General features: G+C 38.4%; 1 protein-coding gene across 2 annotated transcripts; it reads right to left on the minus strand.

Moving 5' to 3' along the window:
• Positions 1 to 4,657: 4,657 nt before the first annotated feature.
• On the minus strand, positions 4,658 to 11,387 carry LOC127431327 (protein ABHD11-like). Of its 2 annotated transcripts, XM_051681727.1 has the most exons (7): positions 11,193 to 11,387; positions 9,929 to 10,064; positions 9,661 to 9,834; positions 9,317 to 9,487; positions 7,915 to 8,096; positions 7,581 to 7,748; positions 4,658 to 4,784 (listed from the first exon to the last, which is right to left on the minus strand). In XM_051681727.1, the coding sequence occupies exons 1-6, from the start codon at positions 11,324 to 11,326 to the stop codon at positions 7,613 to 7,615; spliced, it is 933 nt and encodes a 310-aa protein (XP_051537687.1). In that variant the 5' UTR covers positions 11,327 to 11,387; the 3' UTR covers positions 4,658 to 4,784; positions 7,581 to 7,612. The 2 variants fall into 2 exon arrangements, with proteins under 2 accessions (XP_051537687.1, XP_051537685.1); XM_051681725.1 differs by lacking the exon at positions 4,658 to 4,784 and having other exon boundaries at positions 5,807 to 7,748.
• Between the last annotated feature and the right edge of the window lie 374 nt (positions 11,388 to 11,761).

The following is an 11,761-nucleotide window of genomic DNA, read 5'->3' on the forward strand; positions in this document are numbered from 1 at the left end:
GAATTTTTGGCCACTCTAAACATCCTCCTCACTGTGCTTGGAGACAATATAGACACGTGTCCTCTTCCAGGTCGATTCTTAAGATCTCCAGTTGATTGGAACATCTTAATTATTGCCCTGATGGTGGAAATGGGTATTTTCAATGCTTTAGCTATTTTCTTATAGTCATTTTCCATTTTGTGAAGCTCAACAACCTTTTGCCGCACATCATAACTTTATTCTTTGGTCTTACCCATTGTGATAGATGACTAAGGGAATTTGGCTTGTGTGTTACTTCAAATTTACACCCCTCTGAATCAGGAAGTCATGGCTGAACAATTTCATGTACTTAGTCACCCAGGTGTACTAAAAAATTTAAAATATGAATGGGAATATATTTCAGATATATTTTACTCACAAGAATTTCTAGGGGTACCAATAATTGTGCCACACATATTTGACAAAAATATCATTTTTTGATATAACTTGTGTTGTGTTTACAATTGTTTGATATCCACTAGAGGATATATTTTTGTGAACATTTTGAATGAAAGATCAAAAGGATAAACAATAAAGACATATTTTTTACAGCCTTCTATGCTCATACCAAGGGTGGCAATAATTTTGGCCACCACTGTATATATATGCATATATACACTGGCAGCCAAAAGTTATATAATGTACAGATAATGTACAGATTTTGCCCTTATGGAAAGAAATTGGTACTTTTATTTACCAAAGTGGCATTCAACTGATCACAATGTATAGACAGAACATTAATAACGTGAAACATTACTATTACAACTTAAAAAATAAATAAATTCAGAACTTCTTAAACTACTTCAGAGTTCTCATCAAAAAATCCTCCACGTGCAGCAATGACAGTTTTGCAGATCCTTGGCATTCTAGCTGTCAGTTTGTCCAGATACTCAGGTGACATTTCACCCCACGCTTCCTGTAGCACTTGTCATAGATGTGGCTGTCTTGTCGGGCACTTCTCACACACCTTACAGTCCAGCTGATCCCACAAATGCTCAATAGGGTTCAGATCCATAACACACTTTTCCAATTATCTGTTGTCCAATTTCTGTGTTTCTTTGCCCACTCTTTTCTTTTTGTTTTTCTGTTTAAAAAGTGGCTTTTTCTTTGCAATTCTTCCCATAAGGCCTGTACCCCTGAGTCTTCTCTTTGCTGTTGTACATGAAACTGATGTTGAGCAGGTAGAATTCAATGAAGCTGTCAGCTGAGGACATGTGAGGCGTCTATTTCTCAAACTAGAGACTCTGATGTACTTATCCTCCTGTTTAGTTGTATCTGGGCCTTCCACATCTCTTTCTGTCCTTGTTAGATCCAGCTGTCCTTTGTCTTTGAAGACTGTAGTGTACACTTTTGTATGAAATCTTCAGTTTTTTGCAATTGCAAGCATTGTATAGCCTTCATTCCACAAAACAATGATTGACTGACGAGTTTCTAGAGAAAGCTGTTTCTTTTTTGCCATTTATGACCTAACATTGTCCTTAAGACATGCCAGTCTATTGCATACTGTGGCTACTCAAAGACAAACACAAAGACAATGTTAAGCTTCATTCAATTTAACCAAATAGCTTTCAACTGTGTTTGATATAATGGCAAGTGATTTTCTAATACCAAATTAGCAATTTATCATGATTACTCCAGGATAAGGTGTTGGGGGATGGCTGCTGGAAATGGGGCCTGTCTAGATTTGATCAAAAATGACTTTTTTCAAATAGTGATGGTGCTGTTTTTTACATCAGTAATGTCCTGACTATACTTTGTGATCAGTTGAATGCCACTTTGGTGAAAGTTAAAGTACCAATTTCCTTCCGAAACAGCAAAATCTGTACATTATTCCAAACTTTTGGCCGGCAGTGTATATACACACATATATATACACACACGCACGCACATACCAGAATCAGAATGAGCTTTATTGCCAAGTATGCTTACACACAGGAATTTGTCTTGGTGACAGGAGCTTCCAGTACACAACAATACAAAAACAGCAACAAGACTTTTAAAAAATAATTAAAATTGAATAAAAAATAGATAAATATTGAAAAGAAAAAAGTATATACAGAATACACAATAGACAATATATATATATATACAGGTGCATCTCAATAAATTAGAATGTCGTGGAAAAGTTCATTTATTTCAGTAATTCAACTCAAATTGTGAAACTCGTGTATTAAATAAATTCAGTGCACACAGACTGAAGTAGTTTAAGTCTTTGGTTCTTTTAATTGTGATGATTTTGGCTCACATTTAACAAAAACCCACCAATTCACTATCTCAAAAAATTAGAATATGGTGACATGCCAATCAGCTAATCAACTCAAAACACCTGCAAAGGTTTCCGGAGCCTTCAAAATGGTCTCTCAGTTTGGTTCACTAGGCTACACAATCATGGGGAAGACTGCTGATCTGACAGTTGTCCAGAAGACAATCACTGACACCCTTCACAAGGAGGGTAAGCCACAAACATTCATTGCCAAAGAAGCTGGCTGTTCACAGTGTGCTGTATCCAAGCATGTTAACAGAAAGTTGAGTGGAAGGAAAAAGTGTGGAAGAAAAAGATGCACAACCAACCGAGAGAACCGCAGCCTTATGATTGTCAAGCAAAATCGATTCAAGAATTTGGGTGAACTTCACAAGGAATGGACTGAGGCTGGGGTCAAGGCATCAAGAGCCACCACACACAGACATGTCAAGGAATTTGGCTACAGTTGTCGTATTCCTCTTGTTAAGCCACTCCTGAACCACAGACAACGTCAAAGGCGTCTTACCTGGGCTAAGGAGAAGAAGAACTGGACTGTTGCCCAGTGTTCCAAAGTCCTCTTTTCAGATGAGAGCAAGTTTTGTATTTCATTTGGAAACCAAGGTCCTCGAGTCTGGAGGAAGGGTGGAGAAGCTCATAGCCCAAGTTGCTTGAAGTCCAGTGTTAAGTTTCCACAGTCTGTGATGATTTGGGGTGCAATGTCATCTGCTGGTGTAGGTCCATTGTGTTTTTTGAAAACCAAAGTCACTGCACCCGTTTACCAAGAAATTTTGGAGCACTTCATGCTTCCTTCTGCTGACCAGCTTTTTAAAGATGCTGATTTCATTTTCCAGCAGGATTTGGCACCTGCCCACACTGCCAAAAGCACCAAAAGTTGGTTAAATGACCATGGTGTTGGTGTGCTTGACTGGCCAGTAAACTCACCAGACCTGAACCCCATTGAGAATCTATGGGGTATTGTCAAGAGGGAAATGAGAAACAAGAGACCAAAAAATGCAGATGAGCTGAAGGCCACTGTCAAAGAAACCTGGGCTTCCATACCACCTCAGCAGTGCCACAAACTGATCACCTCCATGCCACGCCGAATTGAGTTAGTAATTAAAGCAAAAGGAGCCCCTACCAAGTATTGAGTACAAATACAGTAAATGAACATACTTTCCAGAAGGCCAACAATTCACTAAAAATGTTTTTTTTATTGGTCTTATGATGTATTCCAATTTTTTGAGATAGTGAATTGGTGGGTTTTTGTTAAATGTGAGCCAAAATCATCACAATTAAAAGAACCAAAGACTTAAACTACTTCAGTCTGTGTGCATTGAATTTATTTAATACACGAGTTTCACAATTTGAGTTGAACTACTGAAATAAATGAACCTTTCCACGACATTCTAATTTATTGAGATGCACCTGTATATATACACACACACATATACATACATACATACATACACACATGCACATACATATACACATATATGAATATATATATATATACATATACATATACATACATACACACACACACACAAACACACACACACACACACGTAGTGCAAATCTAAATACAAATCGTTTATGTACAGTGCAAGGGAATGTAATGGCAGAAGAGGTAGGATGTGTTGGATAATTTAAAAAGACTAAGCTGTTATTGCACATTAATTATTACTCAAAGGGGCAGTTTTAACTGTTCATGAGATGGATAGACTGGGGGAAAAACTGTTCCTGTGCCTGACGGTTCTGGTGCTCAGAGCTCTAAAGCGTCGGCCAGAAGGCAACCGTTCAAAAAGTTAGTGGGCAGGGTGAGTGGGGTCCAGAGTGATTTTTCCAGCACTTTTCCTCACTCTGGAAGTGTATAGTTCTTGAAAGGGGGGGGGGGGGGAGCAGGTGGCAACCAATAATCTATCAGCACTCCGAACTGTCCTTTGTAGTCTTCTGATGTCTGATTTCGTAGCTGAACCAAACCAGACAGTTATTGAAGTGCAGAGGACAGACTCAATGACTGCTGAGTAGAACTGTATCAGCAGCGCCTGTGGCAGGTTGAACTTCCTCAACTGGCGAAGGAAGTACAACTTCTGCTGGGCCTTTTTCACAATGGAGTCAATGTGGGTCTCCCACTTCAGATGGTAGTGCCCAGGAACCTGAATGACTCCACTGCTGCCACAGTGCTGTTTAGAATGATGAGGGGGGACAGTGTTGGGGGGTTCCTCCTAAAGTCCACAATCATTTCCACCGTTTTGAGCGTGTTCAGCTCAAGGTTGTTTTGATTGCACCAGACAGCCAGCTGTTTAACCTCCCTTCTGTATGCAGACTCATCATCATCTCGGATGAGGCCGATGACAGTGGTGTCGTCTGCAAACTTCAGGAGTTTGACAGAGGCGATGCAGTCATTGGTGTAGAGGGAGAAGAGTAGTGGGGAGAGCACACATCCCTGGGGGGCACCAGTGCTGATTGTACAGGCGCTGGAAGTGAATTTCCCCTGTCTCACAAGCTGCTGGTAATCCACTTTCTGACAGATAAATATAATAAAGCTGGTAATATATATATATATATATATATATATATATATATATATATATATAAAAGTATAGTGAACAATTACATTTTGAGCATTTCAAAAGTGTATATTTATGCTCCCAATTTTATGCCACACACAATGTTAGCACACCACTGGTCAAGGAAATGTTTCCCATAAACCCCTGCTTTGGTACTTTAAAAATTGTCGTCCAGAACAGGGAAAACCCTACTAAGCTAAAATGAAAAAGTGTGCAGATGAAGGCACATTGTTCTCTCTTTAAATCACACTAACAAAACATCACAGCTATGCAGTATCTAAAAGTTTGAAAAAGCAACAAAACAGGCATTTTAATCACGTGTGGGCTATTGCATGCAGTTTATCTGTTTATACATTAACACACACACACACACACAACACAAATGGGTTTAGTCTGGATTGAAAGAAATGGGAACCAGTGCCAAAAATAAAAGTTTGAGAACTGCTTTCTAGTAAAACAATGCTGTTGAACCTCGTAACAGAATGGGAGTGTAATACCTGACAGAGTAACTCTAATGTTAGCCGTTTTAGTCATATTACAGCAACTCAGCTAAGCTTCATTCCAACAGTTAAGTAAAACATTACAAAACTGCTTTAATTACACAGCTTAACGCAAGTTTAGAATAGTCAACAGCTATTTAAAAAAATAAAATAAAAATGAAGAACGTTAACTTGTAACACATTTTAAAGACTCAACCCATTGAGTTCACTAAAGACATTGTATCATTAATTGCACTGACATCTTAATATTTCTTATTAGAGCACAGTAAAAGCATGTCCATGTTAAAGGTGCTGTAGTTGATTTTTTTCAACCTAGTCGCATAGAATGAATGTTACTATAACTACATTTTAGCAAACTGACTTTTACATGCCGCGTTCTACGTTTCGCTGCAGTTTCCTGTCTAAATAAACACTAGAGGTGCTACAACAACTGCGTTTTATTCACTTTCACACAAATGACTACACATGACTTCAACTGTTGATTATGACTTTATAAACACTTTTCAGACTATTACTCAGACACTGGCATGTTATGATATCGAAACACTTTTACTATAATGCATCTTTTAAAAAACGATACATTTTAACGCTTATATTACAGACTCAACTACATTTACACACTTATTCCACTGTGATTAGCTTCTGTGGTAGCTCACCTCAAAGAGGTCTGGACTTTGAACTTGGAAGACCGCGGTTCGAGACCAAGCACGCAAGCTGACAAGTGAGATGACACAAAATGACTTGGATGCTTCAGAAAATGTGCTGTTCATTTCTCAGTTTGTTTTTGGACACTATTGGTTAGAACCAGGTGTTGGTTTAGGGTTTGTTTTGTGTAACTAATTTTATTTTAGATCACTTTTGGTTAGGTTTAGGTTCAAATTTTAGGTTAGGGAGGTATGTTTTACTCATTAAAACCTCCATCTAAGGGCCTATTTACACTTGGTCACTTGATGTATTTTTACTGATCGGATTGCTATCCGACTGAACAAGTGTAAATAAGCACAACACCATTGTCCATTTGGAAGACCTATTTGCGACAGAGCTTTAAATTCCTGGTGATGTCTTGAGATGTTGCTTCAATATATCCACAAAATTTTCCTTCCTAATGATGCCATCTATTTTGTGAAGTGCACCAGCCCCTCCTGCAGCAAAGCACGCCCACAACATGCTGCTGCCACCCCCATGCTTCACGGTTGGGATGGTGTTCTTCGGCTTGCAAGCTTCACCCTTTTTCCTCCAAACAGAACAATGGTCATTATGGCCAAACAGTTCAATTTGTTTCATCAGACCAGAGGACATTTCTCCAAAAAGTAAGATCTTTGTCCCTATGTGCACTTGCAAACTGTTGTCTGGCTTTTTATGTTGGTTTTGGAGCAGTGGCTTCTTCTTGCTGAGCAGCCTTTCAGGTTATGTCTATATAGGCCCTGCTTTACTGTGGATACAAATACTTGTCTACCTGTTTCCTCCAGCATCTTCACAAGGTCCTTTACTGTTGTTCTGGGATTGATTTGCACTTTTTGCACCAAACTACATTCATCTCTAGGAGACAGAATGCATCACCTTCCTGAGCGGTATGATGGCTACGTGGTCCCATGGTGTTTATACTTGCATACTATTGTTTGTAAAGATGAATGTGGTACCTTCAGGCATTTGGAAATTGCTCCCAAGGATGAACCAGACCTTTTTTCTTAGGTCTTGGCTGATTTCTTTTGATTTTCCCATGATATCAAGCGAAGAGGCAATGAGTTAGAAAGTAGGCCTTAAAATACAACCACAGGTACACCTCCAATTCAGTACACCTCCTATCAGAAGCTAATTGGCTAACTGTCTAAAGGCTTGACATCCTTTTATGGAATTTTCCAAGCTGCTTAAAGGCACAGTTTAACTTAGTTAAATCTGTCTGTAAACAATTGTTGGAAAAATGACTCGTTTCATGCACAAAGTAGATTTACTAAACGACTTGCCAAAGCTATAATTTGCTAATATGAAATCTGTGGAGTGGTTAAAAAATTAGTTTTAATAACTTGTAAGTGTATGTAAGCTTCTGACTTCAACTGTATCTGCTATATATTTCTATATATCCTCTTAATGTGTCCTATGCTAAGCCACAGTGCAAATACAACATTGAAATATGAATACACCAAACAATGTAACTGTCCAATTGTGCATTGTAAGTTAAGGGACTATATGAAAATCAGCATGGTCCACATCCATACCCTTCATTCAGTGCCTGTTTCTCATTGGGCTCACCAGTACAGCATGTCCTCCTCCTGAGACATGGACTATGATTGTAAGAAAGTTATTATGGAGCTGATGAAATCCAAAGGCTTATCAGCATGAATCCAGTGACTGGCATCTGGGATGTACTGGATATCTGCACAGGGAAAAAGCCGCTGGATTTCAGGGTAATCCTCTGAGCTGAGAGGATAACCAAGATGACCAGGGCAGGAAAAGAGATAAAAATTGGAATAATAAACACATATTTAAATAAAATCGAACATTGACAATCGAAGAAAAGACAGAGAGATAACATAAACCCCAATGTGCACACGTATATGGGTAACAGTCCTAAAAAGGTAATTACCTTATGTAGGCAGAACTACTGCCACCCAAGAAAAGGGTAGGGCCCTTATAAGTGGTGTTAAATTTAGGAAAACCTATGACATCCTCTATTTGATTTGTGATGGCATCCAGGTTAATCCTCCAGCCGTACTCGCCATTTTGCTCCTCCAGGTTTGTGAGGAGGAACTGACGCACTGAACGCTCCTGCAAACAACATAAATGTGCACTAGCTCATTTGATCGAAATCTGAATCAGAAAACACATTCACAAAAACTCAATAGAGCGCAACAATGCCCACCCACTTTTTCAGCCGTCTTGGTTTCAGAAGTACTTTTCCCATTTATTTATTTCCATATGAATTTCATTACATTTTTCATAAAACTCAAAGTATTCAAAGCCATGAACCAAACCAACCAGCTCTGAGGTGAATCACTACTTAAAAACTTTGATTAAAAGCATAAACGTATTTAAAAATCAGACAAAAAAACAAAGCTACAGGACTGTGTATATAATATCTTTCACGAGGGCATAAACTACAATCCCATGAAGCATTCTGAATCATCCAATTAAAAACGATGGGAAATATAACACTATTGATTTAAAGTTGTTGATTACAAGTATAGAAACAATATATTTTATTGAAAATATTCAGATATTTGCAAATACACAAGTAGTTTGAGAGTGAAGAGAGTAGCCTGATTGCGGTCGCTGCAGAGCTTGTTTGGCGCACTTTGTTTGCTGGGACTCTCTGATTGATTGGTGGATCGTTTCCCCTCAAGATCATGGGTAGTGTAGTTAGTTCTTCACCAGAAATTCCTCTATTAAACATGATTTTTAAAAACAATTTTTAATTAAGATGAAATAAAGCTAACTGATGGCTTCAACAGAAGTAGATACCGTAGATGAACAACGGTTTATAAGTCTTTATAGGTTTATAAGTTATAATTAAAAAAAAAAAAAAACACTCCCCTATGGAGAAAATGACTGGGAGTTTTGCTTCTGAAACTCCTATGGCTAATGACATTGTTAAATGTCCCTGTTACAATGAGTCCATTTACATGCACACAAATACGCTGATAAAGGGCTGCACAATTAATAAAGATTACAATTAAAGTTGTTGCAATTTTATAATTGTGACAAAATGTCTGACGTCAAAGCGTGAAGAGAAAAATTGGTGTAATGGGTAAAAATCTACCCGTGTCGGTCAGTTATAGTCTTAAGCCGTTTACGGCCTTACACCGATAAAGAAAAGCTGTTTAATGTGTTTACATCACACATGTTGTTGTAAGAATGTGCATGTTAAACGCGCTCACTGCTCCATTGACATACTTATTAGATGTATGTTTGGAAGCAGTTACTGTGATATCCAAAGGAAGATACAGTATATAAACTGGTAACTTTTGATATAGACCTGGCGCGCTTACCTTAACTAGCTTTCTCAGCTGGTCTTCGGCCAGTCTATGTGCTGTGGAACGTGGGATATTGCTGGCTACCTTCACTTCTTTCATTGCCTGAATGTAGGTATGGAAAGTGGTGTGGACTGAAGTCGGAGAGGGGCTTATGTCTACAACAACCAGACGTTCCACTAAACTAGGCTGAATGAGATAGAGACAAAGACTCATTAAGTCACTTATTGTTTTAGTTAACAAACTTTTTCCCAATTATAAACTACAAATATGCAGTATGAATTTGCAGCCATAACTTGAGGAAATTCTTAAAACTTTAAAAATATGCTTTTTATATCCAGACAGGAAGTGGCACACCATACCTGTGACAGAGCTGTCATCATTGCAACTTTGCCCCCCATGCTGTGTCCAATCAGGACACACTTCCCAATGTGCAGCTGGCCAAGCAGATATGTCAGATCACACGTCATTGCTTCATAGGTCAAAACAGGACTGTGTGGGCTTTTGCCATGGTTACGAGCATCTACTGTCAGCACCTAACTAGACAAAGTACAGTCAGGACACTAGCAAAACACTCTGGACAGTCCAGAGCACACATGTTCTAAACCACTGGAGAAACTGGATCCATACCTTCCTGCCCGTCCGCTGTACCAGGGACTTGGCTATGGAGTGAAAGTTGGACTTGCTCCCAAATAAACCATGTAGAAACACCAATGGTGGGCTGTCTCCCTTCCCATCAAACACATCGTATGTCAGGTTTACAGGGCTAGGAGAGAGCAAGTATGACTAGTATGTTTAATGAAGATCTGAGAACTGAAATCATATCACACAATCAAAACAATGACATGCATGATGACAATTATGAACTGACCCGATCAAAACAATTTAAGTCACGTAATTTCAAATGATGTTTATTAAGATACTGAAGTGCAAGCATAAAATGTCCCTATTCTATTCCCTGAGAGATATCAATAAAATCGGTACAATAAAATTCACACCAGTGATAGTATCTGAAAATAGAGGAAGAAATTGGCCGTGGTCAGTTTGACAGTTGGCAATACAAGTTTGAGAACACTATTTTGCTAATGTTGCTCTTTGCTACATGAAGATCTAGAACTGTCGATATGACTCCAGTGGCTTAATCCATGTTTTCTGAAGCAATATGATAGGTGTGGGTGAAAAACAGATCAATATTTAAGACCTTTTTTCCTATAAATCTCTACTTTCACATTCTTCTTTTGTATTTGACTCACATTCTTCATGCATATCGCATGAAGGGACTTAAATATTGATCTGTTTCTCTCCCACACCTATAATATCGCTTCAGAAGACATGGATTAAACCACTGGAGTCATATGGATTATGTTTATGCTGCCTTTATGTCCTTTTTGGAACCTCAAATTTCTGGCCACCATTCACTTGCATTGTATGGACCTACAGAGCTTAAATATTCTTCTAAAAATCTTTGTTTGTGTTCTGCAGAAGAAAGAAAGTAATAAATATCTGGAATTGCATGGAGGTGAGTAAATTTTTCATTTTTGGAAAAAAAAATTAATTCCTTGAACACATGGTGGAGTAAACACATGGCCTTGTTTATTTACCTATTTATTATTTAACTATATAAATGTGATAATTGCTTGTAAAAAACAACAACAACAACAACAACAACAACAACAACAACAACAACAACAACAACAAACAGAGCATGACATGCATACACAGCTTAAGTTTTTGTTCTAGTTTTACTGGCTAATTTGCTAATACGATTCCAGCATACATATACAATCACTTAAAAATACGGTATAGCGAACTTTTCAACGTAACAGCCCTCGCGTCCTCATGCAGCCCTGTGTGATTAACAGTTTGAATCAGAACATGAAAGGGGCAGAAGCACCTTGCAGCGCGGTCCAGTCGCGAGACTCCGCTGCAAAAATCCTGAACTCCGATAACAGATAAACATGATGACGGGCGGCCAAACACTCCTCTTGTCAAAATACGGCGCATGTTATTCATGGCAAAGCGTGACATGCATTCAAACTGGGTTGGCGATCTCAAAGGTCGTGTTGTTGTTAGCTTCACACGACAACCCAGACCGTACATGACGTCAAGACGTCGTGCGTCAAAAATACTTTTTTTTTTAATTTTTTATTATTGAAATATTAGTCCAGACCTCACACCGGGAAAACTGTTGTTTGTGTAAGGCGTGTTCACATATATTTGAGAGGAATTAGTTAAATGATGAGAAATAAAGAAAAAGAAAAACTTCAAACAGGAAATAAAAGAACAATACAGGAAAACAATTTCTGATAAATTACTGAGCACAGCTCGGGTAGTATTACCAGAGAGTGGCGCCACAGACCACAAAGACTTCATACTGTGACGGGAAGTTAAATAAAGCCTACTCAAGACATTTAGTACACAAAAAATATATTTTCGATTAAAACTTATTGTTCAAAACGATCA

This window comes from Myxocyprinus asiaticus, chromosome 40 (genome assembly GCF_019703515.2).
Source record: "Myxocyprinus asiaticus isolate MX2 ecotype Aquarium Trade chromosome 40, UBuf_Myxa_2, whole genome shotgun sequence".
Classification (NCBI taxonomy): Eukaryota; Metazoa; Chordata; class Actinopteri; order Cypriniformes; family Catostomidae; genus Myxocyprinus; species Myxocyprinus asiaticus.